The sequence below is a fragment of the Alosa alosa genome, chromosome 1 (assembly GCF_017589495.1).
Source record: "Alosa alosa isolate M-15738 ecotype Scorff River chromosome 1, AALO_Geno_1.1, whole genome shotgun sequence".
NCBI lineage: Eukaryota > Metazoa > Chordata > Actinopteri > Clupeiformes > Clupeidae > Alosa > Alosa alosa.
In genome coordinates this window covers 27,433,711-27,453,317 of record NC_063189.1, presented here as the reverse complement: position 1 = coordinate 27,453,317, position 19,607 = coordinate 27,433,711, and the positions used below count along the sequence as shown (strand labels likewise).

Below are 19,607 nucleotides of genomic sequence, written 5' to 3'. Positions count from 1 at the left end.
CCAGTAGAGGGAGATAGTGAGCTATTTAATAATGGCCTAAATTGAGCCTGTTCATGTGTCACTTGAATACTTACTTACCAATGTATGTTGTTTTGGTGTGCTTATTTGCACAAGCTTACACACCTCCAATTATGCACACATCAAAACTCACACATAAACACACACACACACACACACACACACACACACACACACACACACAGTAGTCTGTATCCCTGTCATGCTCCTCCCCTCCTCAAAGTCTCATTTGTCATAGCCCTCCAGCCCCTGTGACAGTCAGCCGTTTATGGCCCACAATTTATTAAGCTATTAACTTTTATTATTGCTCCCTCTGTCCGGGACACTGTCCACACACTCCAACAAGGCCGACTTGGTGGTGGGGATCCCGCACCATAAACACAAAAATCTATCATGGTCTCCTTTTTATAGTATGTGTGTGTGTATCTGTGTTTATCCTATCGTGTGTGTTTGAAAGTGCTCCACCATATGGAATGAATCCTGACACATTGTGGCACATTCGCCAGCTATTAGGCGTCTTTGCATTTGAAAGTGGTTCAGACGCCATAGCCACTTGTGCCATTAGTGCACCCAAGAAATGTATAAATTAAACAAAAAAGCACACGTGCCACTATTATTGGTTCTCCTGGATTTAATGTTCTTCTCCTTTAATATCTCATAAAGTTGGAGAACACAAACCAGGGAATTTGAGAGCATTCCTCTTTATATAATATTTCCAGATCATCCAGATTAGTCCTGTACAATCTCTTAAGCCAAAGTCCTTTTAGGCAAGTCCCTCCACTCAGCAGCCACTCTGCAACGCTTTTTGGGTAATCATCAGGCATCCTATTCGGCAGAAATGCGCGTGCGCAAGGCTTCACAACACCAACCGTGCTCCAGCGGCGAGATCACAACACATGATTGGCACGATGTCTGCACAACACAGCATATAATTGGCTCAATGTAGTCACATCACACCACATGATTGGCTCAATGTATATACACGTCAACGTTTTGGCGAGGAAGGGGTGGGATATGTGTTGACAACGGCCATATTGGCGTTACAAACTAACCCCATGCATTTCTATGGAGGATTTTTTGAGTGCTGTGTCTTCTCATTAGAAAGTCTCTGCTTAAGCTCACCTCACTGTTTTTGTATGGAGTTCACATCAGGGAACTGAGAACAATGGCAGAAACTTGATGTTGTATTACAGTGTAAGTAAACCATTTTTTTGGCCACTTATAAGGCCAATGATGGTGGTGTCATCTGCATATTTGAACATTTTGACTGAGTGGTGGTGAGATATCAAGTCATTGGTATAGATGGAGAAAAGCAGAGGAGCCTTGTGGAGCACCAGTGTTGAGGGTCAGAGGGCATGATGTAGCATTATTAACCTTGACTGCTTTTCTTCTGTTGCTCAGAAAAGTCCAGTATCCAATGGCACAGAGTTGTATTAATATTCATGCCTTGAAGCCTGAGAATAGCATGAGAGGATTGATTGTATTGAAGGCCGAGCTGAAGTGTGTTTTTGTTTAAATGTTTTATTTCTTTACGAGGATTTATTTATCAGAACAAATTTCCTTCCCTTCAAAGTCACATTCCCCCATTGTTTTCATTGTGAAATGAAAATAATATGGCAAAAGATGATTTGTATACCTTTTTTACTGGGTGCCAATGTGGAGGGCACTGTAGTGTGGATGGCACCTCGGATGGTTCATTATTGGTTGTGATGTGCCTGTTGGTCTGGGTTTTGGATTTTTGTTTGAAAATAATCATCAGATTGCTAAAACCATGTGGTGATCCTTCACTGCTAGAGGAGATGAATTACCCCAAAAAACTAAGAGTCAGCATCTAGTCTGTATGTCTTGTCTTCACCGTGGGATAGTGAGAAACGTAATTTCGATCTCTTTGTATGTCTGGAACATGTGAAGAAATTGACAATAAAGCTGACTTTGACTTTGACTTTGACTTTGATCTAGTGTCTGTTTCCCCCAATTTCTGTCTTTCTTCACCAGCAAACCTGACATGAACATATTCCCATGGTCCTTTGTGATTGGACTGATGGTTGATGATTTATGATGTACAGTGTAAAAACTTGCATGAAGTGTGACAAAAGAACACTATAGCATCAGTCAAGTCTTTAGACAATGACAAGGCTGCTAATTAGAATGAGTATTTAATGGAAATCTAAAAAAAGATTGCCAGCAGAATATCATACAGTTTTGTATGTGTGAATGAAAGAGAAAAAAAAGAGAGTGAACAATGGATGAGGAGAGAGAAGGAGGGAGGGAGGGAAACACCAGGGATGAGAGGCAGGTTCAACCTCATTAGACGTTTCTCTGGGCTGTCTAAGGTAATTAGCCTCATTTGTGACCCATTGAAGCAGCACAGCGAAGAGAAAGGAACAGAGGATGAGAGAAGCTAAAGAATAGAAGCACCCTCCCCTTTCTAAAATACTTACTCACTCTTTGCTCCTCTCCATCTCTTTTCCTAAACCCCACCCTACTGCTTCTCCTTTGCTCCTCTCCATCTCTTTTCCTAAACCCCACCCTACTGCTTCTCCTTTGCTCCTCTCCACCTCTTTTCCTAAACCCCACCCTACTGCTTCTCCTTTGCTCCGCTCCATCTCTTTTCCTAAACCCCACCCTACTGCTTCTTCACTGGTGCCTCCCTTGATGTGAGCTGTGATGTTTAATGCTTTGTAAGACAAAGACGACTTCTGAGAAATACTTACAACCTGACTTAGCTTCAACCTCCACCTGCAGCCATGCGTTGGCAGCAGCCCTCTGGTCTTTGATCCTCACCTACTCCCAGCGTCCACCTGTTCATATCACGATAAAATCTTGCTTTTTCACCTTCAAAGTCCTACATAACCTTGCTCCCCCTCAAGACCTGTGTTTCATTTCTCTTCCTCCTCTACAGCACCCCCCAGCCTTCCCTTATTTGCTTTAGCTTGTTTGTACATTATAATGCATTTTATAGGGATGCTGGGTGTGTGAGAAAAGATGCTATATAAGCTTATTCATATGTCTGGTTATAATAGTCATGTGACACTAACACGAGAGGGATGATTGAGAGGGATGGATGTATGCATGCATAGATAGATAAATAGATAGATAGATAGATAGATAGATAGATAGATAGATAGATAGATAGAGGGAGATAGAGAGGACAGAGAGACAGGCAGAGGGAGGGAAGGTGAGAAAGAGACAGGGCTGAGTGAGCGCTTGTGTGGCGGTATGAGAGGTAGGTAACTCGCACCCATCTCCCCAGCAGACAGGGGGCTGTATGAGAGATAGGTAACTCGCACCCATCTCCCCAGCAGACAGGGGGCTGTATGGGGATAGACCAAATCAAAAGCGGAGTGAGGTGCCGTAAGCTGGCCTTGCCAGCCATGCAAATGACAACACAAACTACTACTAACAAGGTCAAATGGTAACAGATGGGGACACTGTGGGCAATGGAAAAAGATTCCTGCCAGCCCACCCACCCAAGGACGCACGCACTTGTAATGGGAAAGCAACGACTGTGGTAATATCAATGCTGTCAGACGTTTTATCAGACAGACCCCTCTTCTGGCTGTCAGCCTTTTTATTGCCCCTCTCTTACGCACTACTCCGTTTCCGTGGCAACCTGACGTGGTTTGGAATCTCTCTCCCACTCTGTGTGCGTATCTGTCTGCTTTTTTGGCTCCCCGGTGTGGCCCGCCTGGAGTGTAAATACTGTGTGTGTTTGTGTGTATGTGTGTGTGCTCCTCTCTAGTCTAAGTCACTACACACTCTGTCTCTGATTATGAGAACAGGCCTGGGCCAGGCTCCAAGCCGCATAGCCCTCTAGTGGAGAACCTTGACACTAATTTAAAAATGTGTTGCCTCTTGCTGAAGGTTAGGCAAGAGAGAGACCAGTACCTGCAATCATTGTTCATTTTGTTTGTTGTGTGTATGTGCAAAAGTAAACATTTGTATAGACATGTATGTGTGTGTTTGCATTTGCGTATTTTGTCAAATTTTGTATTCCATTTCTGTATTTTCAATGAATCAATGTTTCTGTTTCCATGTTGTACACTTTGGCGACACTATGTCCTGTTAAATGGCCATGCCAGTACATTGTAATCGATTGAATTGAATTGAGAGTGGGTAAGAGAAGGAAGACTTGAGGAATGGCGAGGCAGGCAGTGAGTGGGAGCTCTTGTGTTAGTTTCATCTGTCTCTCCCATCCTAAAACAAAACAGCCCTACTTTAACAATATCCATGTCTGCTTTCTGTATAAAAATACTTGTATTAAAACTACTCCCACCAGCCAGCTTGTTATAGACTCCATTACATGTGAAAACCAGACTACAGAGTCAAACAGTTACAATAACACTCCCAGCAACTCAAACAGTTACAATAACACTCCCAGCAACTCAAGCAGTTACAATAACACTCCCAGCAACTCAAACAGTTACAATAACACTCCCAGCAACTCAAACAGTTACAATAACACTCCCAGCAACTCAAACAGTTACAATAACACTCCCAGCAACTCAAACAGTTACAATAACACTCCCAGCAACTCAAACAATGTTCTATTCTCTTCTCCTCGCTCCCCTCCTAGGCCACATTCAAACCCCAGGATGCACCTGTGTTTTGAGTGGGAGGTCAACACAGGATACACAAGGGCTTTTCTTCAGCTCCAGGCCTCATGACACCCTCCTCCAGTCAGAGGAGTGGGCAGCAGAGCTCTCGGGCCTGTCTGTCACTCTTCACGCCTGCGTCCCCCAGGGTTCTCACTCCGCCCGCCCGCCCGCCCGCCCACAAGCTCAGCTCATCTCTCCTGTCACTTCCACACAGACATTCTACAATATTCACGAGATCATCATCTCTCTTTATGCCACCATGTCTCCTGTACACCAACGACTGGTTCCGTGTAACCCAGTGTCTCTGCATATGCAGACAGAGATGGCACAATTCTACACCAGTGTGCAAATTTAAGAGCTTAAGATAGTTTTCCGGTAATGCAGCAACATAATCATGACGTTTGACATAACATCTAGGTTAATGAAAATATTGTCTTTCTCTCTCGCTCTGGGTGTGTGTTTGAGGTTCTAATCGGTTCTAAAGATATATCCAAGTACAGTATTATGGGGGTGGGGTGGGCAGGCACAGCAGGAGGAAGTCCACACACAATGTTGGCTTCCGAGACTTCCTGGCAAGGCACCCCACATGTGGATACTCTATTGGATGGGCAAAATATAGCTACACCATCACATCGAAGCCATCAGTGGATACACACACTACACTGACTACAATACAAATACTCTGAAAGATAACAATGAAGAAAGACGCTCACTTAGTTGGTTCACTAGACTAGAGGACTTGGAAAGGCTTATTTCTGTTTGCTTTTCATGGGAGTTTGTCTGTCCAAGTGCAAGGATTAGTTAAGGATTATTTCTTTGTCGATTGATATTACGATCTCTGTAGGCTACTTTGAGAACTACACAACACACTTACAAGGCTTTAAGTCACAGAACTACACAACATACTTACAAAGCTTTAAGTCAAAGAAATTGTGAGATGGCCAAAAGATGAGAGTTGTGCCCGGACCTTCCTGCAATACCGTAACCCTTGATAAGTGTGTTGGAGGATGGCCAGGCTTCTCGGGGATTCATCTCGCCGTCTTTGGCTTATATTATTAGCTGTGACAACTAGTAGAGGGAGGGCAGGGCTCTCACAAACCAGACTGCAAGAGAGGGGTGCCATCTTGCTAGCTCTCTTAACAAACACACACATGCACACACACTCATGGAGGCACTGTGTTGTGTAAGCTTTTCCTGGCAGTGGGGGCACCGGTCATCTGGCCTGATCTATAGGCTTTTAACAGTAAATGCCAGAGCACTGTGTGCAAGCTGCCTGGAAGCTGAATGTGTGTGTGTGTGGGGGGGGGGGGGAGTGGCCGCCTTGCCCCGCCCGAGCTTGCTCTTAGTCAGGCCCAACGGCGCACACACTCCGCTCTGATCAAAGGCATCTCACACTCCACCCTAGTGTGATCCATTACATCGGAGCGCGTCCCAAAAAGAGGGCTGGTGAGGAAAAGCTGGATACAGAGAGGAAGAGGGGGGTGCGGGTGGGTTGAAAGAGGGGCGATCGAAACAAAGAGAGGGGTAGAGAAAGAGTAGGAAGGAGGAGAGTGAAGGAGAAAGAAGAAACCCATTTAGAAAAAAAGAAGTAGCCATTTTTATACAGAGTTGGTAGGGCAGTATCAGGCTGTCTGGCATTGATTTCCAATAGCAGATTGCTTTGCGCCTGCAGACATCACCCTGGATCTTGGGGATTAGGGTGAGGAGGCAGCAGCAGCAGCACCACCACACTGTAGACAAAAAACTCTGCAAACAGTTTTCCATTATCCTCAGAGACATTAAGCTCTTCAGCCCTTCTGAACATCCAGTATTTTTTTTTTGTCCTGGCTTAGATTCCAGCACAGTTCTCACTGACACGACTGTGGTGGCTGTTGTCAGTATACTTTAACAGGCGAGGGAATATGACACTTTATAAGGCCAAGTTGAGACCGTGATGGAGAAGGAGAGGAGACAGATTCAGAATTGAAGAATATGTAAGCAGAGGATAGAGGAGATGGAGGGAGAGAGACCTATATTTAAAGTTGGGGAGAGAGAAGAGAGATAATTAAGGAGAGATGGAGAGAGTGAATGAAGGAACGTAGGAGAGAGAGAAGAGACAAAAAGAGACGGTAAGAGCCATGCTGGATTGTAAGTGTGGGTGGCTGTTTGCTGGTACTGATGTACTGAGAAACACCGAGCAAAGGCCCCCCTGAGATCTGGGTCCTCTTAGATAACACTGCATTTGTTTGCTCTTGTTTGTGTCAGTGACAGGGAGGGGGAAAACCAAAATGGGAGGATGAAGAAACACCAGCAAATGCACACAGCCCCACACACCGACACAACACACAAATCTGGAATTGCAGGTGGGAAAACAACCTTGACACTCTGTGGTAAGAAACAGCACATGTTCATTCAACTTGGCCTTTATTCACATAGCTGATATGCTGAGGGCAGCCCTGTCCATACATTCCACTGCCTCACACACACACACACACACACCACCCCTATAGGCAGACAGTCTGTGAGATGTGGTAGTAGATGTTGTCATCATCATCATCATAATCATAATAATAATAATAATAATAATGTCATAATAATATTGTCATAATAATAATAATAATCAGTCATACCACTACTACTAATAATAAAAGCAGCATTCAGTAAAAAAGCCTCAGCTGAAAGATGTGAAGGTCTGCCACAGCAATACAGAGTTGGTCTGCACGGTCCCACGATCATTCAGTTAAAAAGGAACTAGTTCCTGATAAATAAACATCATACTAATAGACAGCATAAACAGAATCGTCATCATAGTCATCATGGTCATCAGAATCAGAAAATAAAATGCACACATAATCCAATCAAGGGTAGAAACTTAGAAATAAAAAAGTGACTTAAGCTCTTTGAGAGGGTGTATGTGTGTATGTATGTCTGTTGTGCATATTTTAGTGCACTTACATGTGTATGTGTAACGGTACATACTGGGAAGACAAAGACATCCTCCCTGGACCCTATAATGGCTGCTATGTGAGTAAATGTGTATGCATATGGATATGCGCACGCGTGTGTGTGTGTGTGTGTGTGTGTCCCTGCAGCTCCTGCCAGGGTAGAGGAGCTGAAGGTCTTTGTCTCTCCAGTCAGCTGGACCTCTGGACTTGCTTTGTCCTCAGTCCCCTACAGAGGAGCTGGCAGGGGAGGACACACGTCCTGTAGTGCCTCTGGTGGAGACTTGAGGAACTGCGAGCCAATCCTGATACCATACGGAGAGTTCCGTCCACTTCAGTTCAGTTCAGTTCAGGCCAGTTCGGCTCGGTTTTGTTTGGTTTCGGTACGGACGGTGAGGTTTTGGATTGGTTTTCTTCTCGAAAAAACAAGGCCTCCCAAGGTTAGTGTGCTGTCTGAGCATGCTCATAACCACCCACTCCAGTCTCTTCTCGCTTTTTGTCCATCCCCACAGCACCTCAGGCGTCTCCGCGGCAACCAGCCGCAGTGTAGTGATGTAACTAACCACCCCCCTACCCCCCTCCTCGAAGTCACAGCCATCTCAATAACTTAAAAAATAAAAAAGACTCAAGAGGGAGAGAGGTAGAAGCAAGAAAGAGAAATGGTGAGAGAGGGAGAGAAAGAGAGACAAAGCGGAAGGGGGAAAAAAAGACAGATCATAAAAATCTCCCTTGCACTGATTAAAAACAGGGGAGCTCAGGTACCCCACCAGCGAGTGCCGTCGGCAGCTCATGAATGTAAACATATCCCATGGGGCTGAGCGGTGACCTACCCCCCCTCCTCCCTCCTTACACCCCCTCTGTCAGCCTGGTTCTGTGCAGTGCGGTCCAGTTGGGTGTGGTGTGACCCGGTTTCACTGGTACTGGAGGTAATTTTTAAGGGACTGGGGCAGAGGCAAGGTCTCGATCTCCTGTAGCCGCTCCCGGCCCAACGCCAGACGAGCCGCCCGCCGACACAGGTCCATCAGAGGAAGAGGCTCCGCTGCAGGGAGAGAGCGAACAGAAGAGAAGTATTACAACTCTGTCTCCTGACAAATAATGTTATACACCATCAGGGTTTTTTTCACCTGAAAAATCACTGAAAATAAAAATACAGAATAAAAGGTGTGGGGTGGGGGTGAAGAGACAGGGAAAGGATAGAGACCAAGAAGAAGTGAACTGGAGACAAAGAGGGACAGAGAAGAGAGTTGATCTGATGGGTTTAATGAAGATGTTTCTTTCTCCTTATTCCTCCCTCCCTGGCAGCTGTGTGTGTGTGTGTGGTGTGTGTGTGTGTGTGTGTGTGTGTGTGTGTGTGTGTGTGTGTGTGTGTGTGTGTGGTGTGTGTGTGTGTGTGTGTGTATATGGGTGTGTGTGTGTGTGTGTACACGTGTGTGTGTGTGTGTACGTGTGTGTGTGTGTGTGTGTGTGTGTGTGTGTGTGTACGTGTGTGTGTGTGTGTGTGTGTGTGTGTGTGTGTGTGTGTGTGTGTGTAATGTGTGTGTGTGTGTGTGTGTGTGTACGTGTGTGTGTGTGTACGTGTGTGTGTGTGTGTGTGTATGGTGTGTGTGTGTGTGTGTGTGTGTGTGTGTGTGTGTGTGGGGTGTGTGTGTGTGTGTGTGTGTACAGGTGTGTGTGTGTGTGTGTATGGGTGTGTGTGTGTGTGTGTGTGTGTGTGTGCGTGTGTGTGCACGTGTGTGTGTGTGTGTGTGTGTGTGCGTGTGTGTGCACGTGTGTGTGTGTGTGTGTGTGTGTACGTGTGTGTGTGTGTGTGTGTGTGTACGTGTGTGTGTAGGAGCAGAAGGGACACATCTGACAGGCTGCTTTAATAATGAAGGCTCTTTTCCACCAGTGTCATGCTCAACCCTGCATGGGAGACAACTCCAGTGCAATACATCTGTTCTACACACTTGCACGCATGCATGCACACAAAGCAAATGTGTTACACAACTGACATCACACACACACAGAACCAGTTACCAAACACCTCCTCAGCAACCAAGCCAAGGAGAATCATGGAAGCAACAGTCTCTATGTGGCCCAAACAAACAGCAGAAGTGTCCATCGTGTGACAGTCTGAGTTGCAGGGAACAGTAGTTTCTGCAGTATGTAATAGTGAAGGGAGTATGTGTTCAGTGCAAACAGAGGAAGTGATCTTAGGAGAGTGCAAAACAGAGAAATGCTGATCTTGAAGTGTAAACAATTAGCCTGGCTAACGCCAAACCTCATCTCATTGAGATGGGGTCTGGGAACTACACATTCATTTCTACACATTCGAGACGTGGTTTTACGAATGCCCAGAGCCGTTTATTGGGCACTACGAATGTCTATCAAATGTGTCTGTGCGTGTATGGCAGCATTGGGAAACCCAGGCTAGTAAACAATGAGGGATGGAGCGACCGAGAACCAAAGGAGGAAAAGGCAAGCAGAAGACTGGCCTCATCAACCAAAACAAAACAACAGCACAGTCATAAAGGACCAGTGGTGTTAGAGAGCTTGCTTGGCTCACGTGCAGGTGTTCGTGCACAAGCATGTGCACGTGCACAGACATGCAAACAGACTTGGAGTACTTAGGCTACATCAAACTAAATACAATTAAGTGCGAAATCGATCTCAGACGTTTAAGCTGTTATGATTTGGTAATGATCTGGCCATTCAAAATAAGCAGCCGGATATCAACTGTGAATCAAGCCCATTCACACCAACAACACGTGCGTACACACGCACACACACACCAGGGCTGTATCAGCAGAACATAAAAGGCTGGATTATTGCAAGAATTACCAGGAATTAAAGTCCAGAAGCCTATAAAACATTGCAGTAATCGTGGACCTCATAACACACATAACACTAATAAGAGAGTGTTGTGAGGTGAGACATGCAGCTGAGGCTCAGTTCCGTGTGTGAGCATGCATTATGAGAGTGTGTACTGTGTGTGTGCGTATGAGAGCGTGCTTGTAAATATCTGCATGTATGTATATGTGTGTGTATATATATATGTGTGTAAGCCTGTGCTAGACAGGCTCCCTGTGCTACAGCTAATAAACATCAAAACACCAGCTGGACTGCAGGACCGCACGAGAGAGAGAGAGAGAGAGAGAGAGAGAGAGAGAGAGAGAGAGAGAGAGAGAGAGAGAGAGAGAGAGAGGGGGGGAGAGTGAGGGGGAGAGGGGCACACAAATACACCGTCTCTGCAGCACTCCCTGGCTCGGCTACACAGCAGGGACAAAATACAGCTGAAAAATTGAGTGTGTGTGTGTGCGCCATGACTTTATTCTGCTTTTGTTTTAAAACCAAAATAGTCTTCGCCCATATGAGTGTATTCAGCTCCGCATCTGGAACGGTGTGTGTCCTACATTCCATTACACAATACTAACTCTCGGAAAGCTCACATAACATGAACATTCTTGTGGTTCAAATAAATAAGAAAGAGAAAGAGGAATAAGGACAAAGACATGAAAAACTCTGTGTGTGTGTGTGTGTGTGTGTGTGTGTGTGTGTGTGTGTGTGTGTCTGGAGTAATTAACACTGCTGCTCTGACACCGTCTAGCCACAGGTCATCTCCGCATGGCCCGCGGCTCCTTCTCAGGCTGTGTGTGCGCCCTATGTAGGTCGGACTTGGATGCACCCGGCCGGGCCCCTGGTGTGGCGCAGACTCACTCAGGAGGCCTGCAGGAGGAGACTCATGCGGTCTAGCTGGTGCACTAGCAAAGGAGGCTGCTGCTGCTCCACGCATGCATGCATGCACGGGGCTAGGAGTCTAAACTAGACAAAACAAAACAAAAAACAGACGAAGGAAAACAAACAAAACAAACTCAGAGGTGGGACAGATACACAGACCTCTGTCCTGTGATTTTCCTTGTCCTCCATCTCTCGTATACGATTACATAGTACAGTACATTAATGTTAGCTCTACTCAACACAAATGGGCCTCTACGCCTAGCCCTGTCCGGAGGGGGTTCTGCACTGGTGGAGGATGCTTCAGGACAGGAGCTCTGAGGCGGTTGCACATTGCTCACAGAGAGCACAGGAATGGAGCACAGTTCCACGCAAATCTCTCCACACCACACCGGTCAGCACAGCTTTCAGCCCAGTGATTAAGTACAGGGGTGAAGGTTGCTGACTCGGCAAAGTGTCCAGAAAGGGTGGACAGGAAGAAGAGAGAAAGGCAGAGAGGAAATTAGAGCGCCAGTGAGAGAGAGAGAGAGAGAGAGAGAGAGAGAGAGAGAGAGAGAGAGAGAGAGAGAGAGAGAGAGAGAGAGAGAGAGAGAGAGAGAGAGAGAGAGAGAGAGAGAGAGAGAGCGTATAGGACAGTTTATGGGAAGAGAAAAGAGAAGCTGAAGAATCTGATCAGCTTTTGTATCGGCAGACACACACACACACACACACCACTGTATACCCCTATATTTTACACAATGCCAAAGGTCCATTCCGCCCTCATTGATGACAGAAATTGTCAGCCTCTGCCCTTGTAGCTTCACATCACTGAGTCACCAAGCCTGTGGTAAGGCAATATTAAACCATCCGTATTAGAGTGGCGAAGGTTATATGTCTAGTTTAACGCCGGAGCTTGGCGAATGTGATATTTGAAATGTGTCTTTCAAAGATCCAGTTAGGGGTCTTAGAGGCACTTGGAGAAGCTGGACACACACAAACTCCCTCACACTTCTATTCACATGCGCACACACACACACTCTTCACACTCTCAGTGTCTCCTGCCTTTCTCTCACTTATTACACAAATACAGTCTCTTTAGCATTCTCTTTCCCTCTCGCTCACTCTCACACACACACTCTTCTCTTTTGGCTCTCACACACACAGCATGGTGGAGCTGTGAGACAGTGTGTTATCTGAAGATGGAGGAGGCAGGAGCAGGAGGGTGTGGCAGGCCACCGGCCCCCCGAGGTCACTGGATCCACTGACCGCCTTGGCTGCAGTGTGTACCAGACACAAAGGCTGAGGGATTATATGTGGGTGGGGGTATCTTTCTAATCTGTCTGACAGCAACAGAAGAAAACAAACACATAAATGAACTTATGTGTGTGTGTGGAAGGAAAACAGTGTTTGTACAATTGTTTGTAGTGTGAGAGAGAGAGAGAGAGAGAGGAGAGAGAGAGATATAGAGATATAGAGATAGAGATAGAGGGAGAGAGGGGGGGAGAGTGAGGGAGATTACAGCTACAGGTGAGCACAGACTGCAGCCTTAACTTGAGCTCGAGGGACATTACAGCTACAGGTGAGCACAGACTGCAGCCTTAACTTGAGCTCGAGGGACAAAGTGGTTAAAGGCACACAGGCTTGGCAAACTTCAATGAAAATGTACTTCCTGAATAGTGTTATATGTGATGTGACAAACAAGTCATATCAGGACCAGCTCTGACTTCAGACGGACCTAGGATTGTGTGTGTCTGGTTGTGACTAGTTTTAGTAATGCATGAGTGACAAATGTCTACAGGGATGTCTGCAGTTGAATAGGATCTCTCTCTCTCACACAAACAGATAAACACACAAACACACACAAACAAAAACCCAGACACACCGATAAACAAAGCTGTATAAAGACACACATGTAAGACTCTCCTACACACCCAGCCTCATTCTTTCTCTTCCTTTTATAGATAGATAGATAGATAGATAGATAGATAGATACTTTAATGATCCCCAGGGGAAATTCAAATTTCAAATTCAATTTTATACACATATCTGCAACACACACACAGGTCCCCTGAGGATGTGTAGTAAGAGTAGCGTGTGTCCTTGACGGGGTCTTCAGAAAAACACTGCTGGTGATTCTAACTGCACTGATAGCAGACACATGACAGACACATTATGTCCTTGAGACACAAAAGGCATGCAAGGGAAAGGAAGGATGATGTAACAATCACCCGCACAGCGTCCAATCGCGGGATCGTTCCCTTTTAATTAGGCAGTCAGATTGATGTGCGTGTCTTATTGGACTCGGGGAATGTAGGATGGTGTCGGAGATTAATTACGGCTTCTGTTCCTGAATGCTGGGAATTGTTAGCGGAATGATCCTGTGAAACAAAGGGCGGAATCTCATTGGTGATCTGATATGCCCCTATTAAGGCAGGCAAACTGATGGAAGCCCAGAGGAGACCATGAGGCAAACGCCAACATCTCTTGAGAACATGCACTTCAAATTGTGTCCGATCACTGTCCGATAAAAAAATAAAAAAACACCTTTAAATTGGCCTGGTGCTCTTTTTCCAGGAATATTCGATGTAATGAATCCCCCAGAGACCCACACTCCCCACACACACGTCTTTAAGCATGGGCGACACATGGGCCTAAAGTAGACCTGGTGGGGCGACAGAAGGCCTTGGCCACCGGAGATGATAGAGGATAGGCCAAGAGCAGAGGGGTCCTCGAGGAGAGCCAGTGCTGATATATGACTGAGGAGGGGGAGCGGGGAGAGGGCTGTAAATGAGGAGAATGTATGCAGTAGTGCAGGCCTGAGTTATGGGTCTGACCGCCCACAGGCCAGAGGGATCTCTACCTGATCAACAGATACACACTGAGCACAGGGGGGCATAAATATCATAAATAATACCAATACAAGATCCTACACTACATACACGCAGCAAGAAAGAGGCTGTAGCTGCTTTTCTCGCTTGTGTGTATATATATATATATGTGTGTCTGTATGTGTATACTGAAGTCTTATGTTAAGGCATCTGTTAGACTGTGTGCCCTGTGAGATCATTAAACAGCACGGAAAGTACAGAACACAACGTGCTCAGACAGACTGACCAACGGCCGGACGGAGGGAGCAGGCACCACTCACGCAGCTGATGAGTCACACAAGCCTCCCTCCTACCAATGCCACATCCCACTCCTCCTCACAGTTGCATTCTCACTCCCTGCTCCCAGTCTTCCTGTCCCAATTCCCTTCTTTCAGTGTCCTTTTCCTAGTTTTATCCCCCCACTCCCATTCTCTCTCCCAGTCCTTCCCCCTCGTCTCATTCCCATTTGCTCCCCAGCAGCGTTGTCACAGCCAGAGACGAGGGCTGGTAGTGTGGTGGGTGGCGCGGACTATGCCTCAGATGGACAGGGCTGGTTATGGATGGTGGCTGCATATTGAGCGTGGCACGCCTCAGACACACCTGATTTCCTCCACGGCCAAGGGGGACCAGACGCAGCAAGCCAAGCCAAGCCAAGCCAGAGGCAGAGCATGCACACACACAGTGTGACTCACCATAACACACGTGTGAGGAAGAAGAAAAAAAAAAAAAGGAAAGAGACAAAAAAATAATCAGCCCAGCCAGAGGCAGAGCAGCTTTGTCAAGCTGACAGTGGGCACACACACACACACACACACCAGACTGGTGTTTGGTTGACTGCACCATAACACTATACATGTGTAGGAAGAAGAAAAAAAAAAAGGAAGAGACAAAAAAAGATAATCTCCAGACTGGTGTTTGGTCTCTACTCTCTCTGACTCTCTCTGTCTGTCTGTCTGTCTGTCTGTCTGTCTGTCTGTCTGTCTGTCTGTCTGTCTGTCTGTCTGTCTGTGACTGTACATGTCTGTCTGGGTGTAAACAGTTTGTCTGTCTGACAGTGGTCTGCAGTCTGTCTGTCTGGAAGTCAGAGGTCTGTCTGGTGTCTGTCTGAAGGTCTGTCTGTCTGTCTGTCTGTCTGTCTGTCTGTCTGATGTCTGTCTGTCTGTCTCTCAGTCTGTCTGTCTGTCTGTCTGTCTGTCTGTCTGTCTGTCTGTCTGTCTGTCTGTCTGTCTGTCTGTCTGTCTGTCTGGTCCTGTCTGTCTGTCTGTTTGTCTGTTGTCTGTCTGCAAGTCTGTCTGTCTGTCTGTCTCTCTCTCTCTCTCTCTCTCTCTCTCTCTCTCTCTCTTCTCTGCTAAATACCTTAACTGCGCCAAATTACTTAAAACATCTTTCTCCCTCCCTGCTTTCACTCCTACTTTCCCTCCTTCTTTCTATACTTTTAACTCTCCCTCCATCTTTGTCCCTCTCTCTGCACGCCACAAAACAGCGCGGCTCTGATGAGGCTGTGGGCGTGGAGGCCAGAAGAGCCTCAGGGAAGGGGAGGAGAGAGGGATGGAGAGATGAAAGAGAAGAAAGAGAAGACGACCAACAGACTTGAGGGGAGAGTGGCTGGAGAGAAACAGATAAGCTATGGAGGAGGGAGATATGGCTTGAGGGAGTGTGAAACGTTGAGGGGGAAAAAGGGAGGAAGAGAGAGGAAGAAAGAAGGGGGCGTCGGCCTTGGCTAATGCCGACCATTCACAGTGAAAGATGGACCACCTGACATGTTCGTGCTGCAGGAACACGGAAGTCGGACAGTAATGACCTTTTCAACTTCAGCATGACTGACATGACTGAGACATAACCATAGCATCACCCCCCCCCCCCACCCCCCACACACACACACACACAGTTGGATGGGAAGTTGATAGCATCTCTTTCCCTGTCTACTTTTGACCGCACAAATGTGAAAAAGGAAGCAGACAGTACCAGACGCATATCCAACATCTCTCATGCCATTAAAATCACCTCAACAGCCACCTCCACCAGTACACAGGCTGTCCCCAAAATAACCACTTCCTGTAGCAGCAGCAGCTCTCGTATCCCATCACCCCCCCCAGCCACCCCCTCCTCCTCTGCCTCGAGGCCGTCGCTGCCGTTTAGCCGTAACATCACACCAGCCGCCGGCTCCAGTAAAGCTCCCCCGTTTCATTTGGCTTTTAATAAATCTCTTTTAAGTGCCTCTGGGGAGCAGGGGTGTGTGTGTGTGTGTGTGTGTGTGTCCTAAGAAGCCAGTGGCTGCTGTGGACAGGAGAAGAGGGGAGAGAGGGGGAACTGTCAGGGCCACAGCACTATAACTCGCATAAACAATTTACGGTAAATCTCATTTCACACACACCAGAGGAATTGAATCACAGATTATAATCCCAGGATGAGATAGATAGATATAGATATATATATATATATATATATATATATATATATAAATAAATAAATAAAAACATAAACAATGCAACCTTGTGGACATCATATATATTGCAATATTTACCAGAATGCCAAATAGGCTGCCTCTCACTGTTATTGCTACAGACAGAGAGAGTAGCCAAGAGCAGTAATATCATATCATATCAAAATTATGAGTCAACCAACCAGGAATCTCACTACCGAGTTGCCAGTCAGCATCAAAAATGACGCATCCCTCTTTAACCTCATGCTGAAAACAAACCAATGGCTAGATGGATGGACAGGCGGACGCATGATTGGATGGAATAATGAGTGTGCAGTTGGAGGAGCACACCATGTGATTCACTGCCATGTCCACATGCTTGTCTACTCAGCTCTGAATAAAACCGCCCATGTGACCACGTGACTGTGGGAGCGAGATGGCCCCATCAGGCAGGCAGTAAATAATGTGTTTTATATCTGCCTGATTGTGTCCATTGAGATCGGCTGCAGATTGAGCCCGTGTTGCGCTCGGCCGTGTAATGTAGCCTAAGCTCCCTGTGATGCATTTCATAAAAACAAAATCCCTTTGTAATTTCAATTACACGGCTTGCTGAGCACCAATCCAGCCCGTTTACACACACACATCTGGCACCAAAAGACTTTTATTAAGAAATCCTGGAGCTGAAATGGTGGGGCAAGGTGCGAACGCCTCCAGGGTCGGGGATGTGTTACCCAGGGAGCACTCGGCCTGATGAAAAAGTGCATCACAGTACGTGCTACAATGCAATGGTATGAACCACATGCGTAAGTGGAAAATAGGTCTACATTATGCCCTGTAGTAATGCGGCTTCTATTTTGCAGGTGGCTATGAATCAAGTACTCAGGAACAGCTGAATACCACAGCTGAAACCGTGTTTATTTCCAGGGACTACATCCCTGTATACACATATGAAGGCTAGTGTCTCTGCTATCTGTAAGCTATATGGACTAGTCTTCCTTCTGTCTGTAAGCTATATGGACTAGTGATTCTGCCGTCTGTAAGCTAGGCTATATGGACTAGTGTCTCTGCTGTCTAAGCTAGGCTATATGGACTAGTGATTCTGCTGTCTGTAAGCTAGGCTATATGGACTAGTGATTCTGCTGTCTGTAAGCTAGGCTATATGGACTAGTGTCTCTGCTGTCTGTAAGCTATATGGACTAGTGTCTTTGCTGTCTGTAGGTTAGGCTATATGGACTAGTCTTCCTGCTGTCTGTAAGCTAGGCTATATGGACTAGTGATTCTGCTGTCTGTAAGCTAGGCTATATGGACTAGTGTCTCTGCTGTCTAAGCTAGGCTATATGGACTAGTGAGTCTGCTGTCTGTAAGCTAGGCTATATGGACTAGTGATTCTGCTGCCAGTAAGCTAGGCTATATGGACTAGTGTCTCTGCTGTCTAAGCTAGGCTACATGGACTAGTGATTCTGCTGTCTGTAAGCTAGGCTATATGGACTAGTGATTCTGCTGTCTGTAAGCTAGGCAATATGGACTAGTGTCTCTGCTGTCTGTAAGCTATATGGACTAGTGTCTCTGCTGTCTAAGCTAGGCTATATGGACTAGTGATTCTGCTGTCTGTAAGATAGGCTATATGGACTAGTGATTCTGCTGTCTGTAAGATAGGCTATATAGTGTCTCTGCTGTCTGTAAGCTAGGCTATATGGAATATTGTCTCTACTGTCTGTAAGCTATATGGCCTAGTGATTCTGCTGTCTGTAAGCTATATGGACTAGTGTCTCTACTGTCTGTAAGCTAGGCTATATGGACTAGTGTCTCTACTGTCTGTAAGCTAGGCTATATGGACTAGCTAGGCTATATGGACTAGTGTCTCTACTGTCTGTAAGCTAGGCTATATGGACTAGTGTCTGCAAGCTAGGCTATATGGACTAGTGTCTGCTGTCTGCAAGCTAGGCTATATGGACTAGTGTCTCTACTGTCTGTAAGCTAGGCTATATGGACTAGTGTCTGCAAGCTAGGCTATATGGACTAGTGTCTGCTGTCTGCAAGCTAGGCTATATGGACTAGTGTCTCTACTGTCTGTAAGCTAGGCTATATGGACTAGTGTCTCTGCTGTCTGTAAGCTAGGCTATATGGACTAGTATGGACTTTTCTGCTCACTGTATGCTGATCTATAGGCCCATGTGCTGTGGGTGTAGTGGTAGGAGGTTCAAACACAGGCCTTCTGGGGGTGGGTTGGATGACTCAGAGAGAAATCGTCTTGCGGTAAGTTCCTCCTGGGGGTAAGCTGGTAAGCCACACTCATAACAACAGCTTGCAGTTTAGCTTGTAGTTACTTTTTCTTCCATAGTTATATTCCTATACAATGCATTTACATACCTAAAAATAGAGAGAGAGAGAGAGAGAGAGAGAGAGAAAGAGAGAGAGAGAGGTAGTTGCTTATGCAGTTGAGAGTCAGGGTGACCTTCAAGAGATGATTGAGAATATGACACATCAGTCAATCATTCATTGTCACTATCTCTCATCCTTCTCCGTCTCTCCCCTGTTCACAGTACCATGTCTTCCCTCGGTCTGTACCCATCCCTTTCACACCCCCCCCACCTCCCTGTTCACAGTACCATGTCTTCCCTCGGTCTGTACCATCCCTTTCTCACATCCCTCTCTCCCAACTGTCTCCCGTTTCTCCATCGAAGTAGCCATTCTTCTCTTATCCCCCTCTCTCCATACCACTCTCTCATTCTATCTGTCCCTCACTCACAGTTTCAACCCAGAGCAAATGAGTCATCCCATCCCACCTCCATCCCTGTCTCTTGCTGCCCCCCCCGCCCCTATCATTATTGGCCCTTTCCCACCTCCCTTGTGAGTTAGGGATGTCATTTTGTCCCTGGCTTTCTCTCAGGCTGTCACTCAATCACAGGCAGGTATTGCACTTTCCTGCTTGCTCTAGTCCCGCCCTCTCTCCAGTTTTCTCTTTCCCTTTCCCTAATGTGTTTGATCTGTCCGTCTATAATTTCCCCCTCTACCTCTATTCAATTTCAATGGCGTAGCAAAGCATTTGTAGACATAGATTCATAAATAACAAATCATTAATCATGAG

General features: G+C 46.3%; 1 protein-coding gene across 6 annotated transcripts in view; it reads right to left on the bottom strand.

Moving 5' to 3' along the window:
• Positions 1 to 8,402: 8,402 nt before the first annotated feature.
• spsb4a (splA/ryanodine receptor domain and SOCS box containing 4a) overlaps positions 8,403 to 19,607 on the bottom strand; it is a 61,553-nt gene continuing 50,348 nt past the window's right edge. For all 6 annotated transcript variants that reach the window (XM_048245299.1, XM_048245291.1, XM_048245318.1 and 3 more), the window contains one exon: positions 8,403 to 8,576. In XM_048245299.1, the coding sequence (XP_048101256.1) occupies positions 8,449 to 8,576 (128 nt within the window). In that variant the 3' untranslated portion in view covers positions 8,403 to 8,448. The remainder of the gene's footprint in view (positions 8,577 to 19,607) is intronic.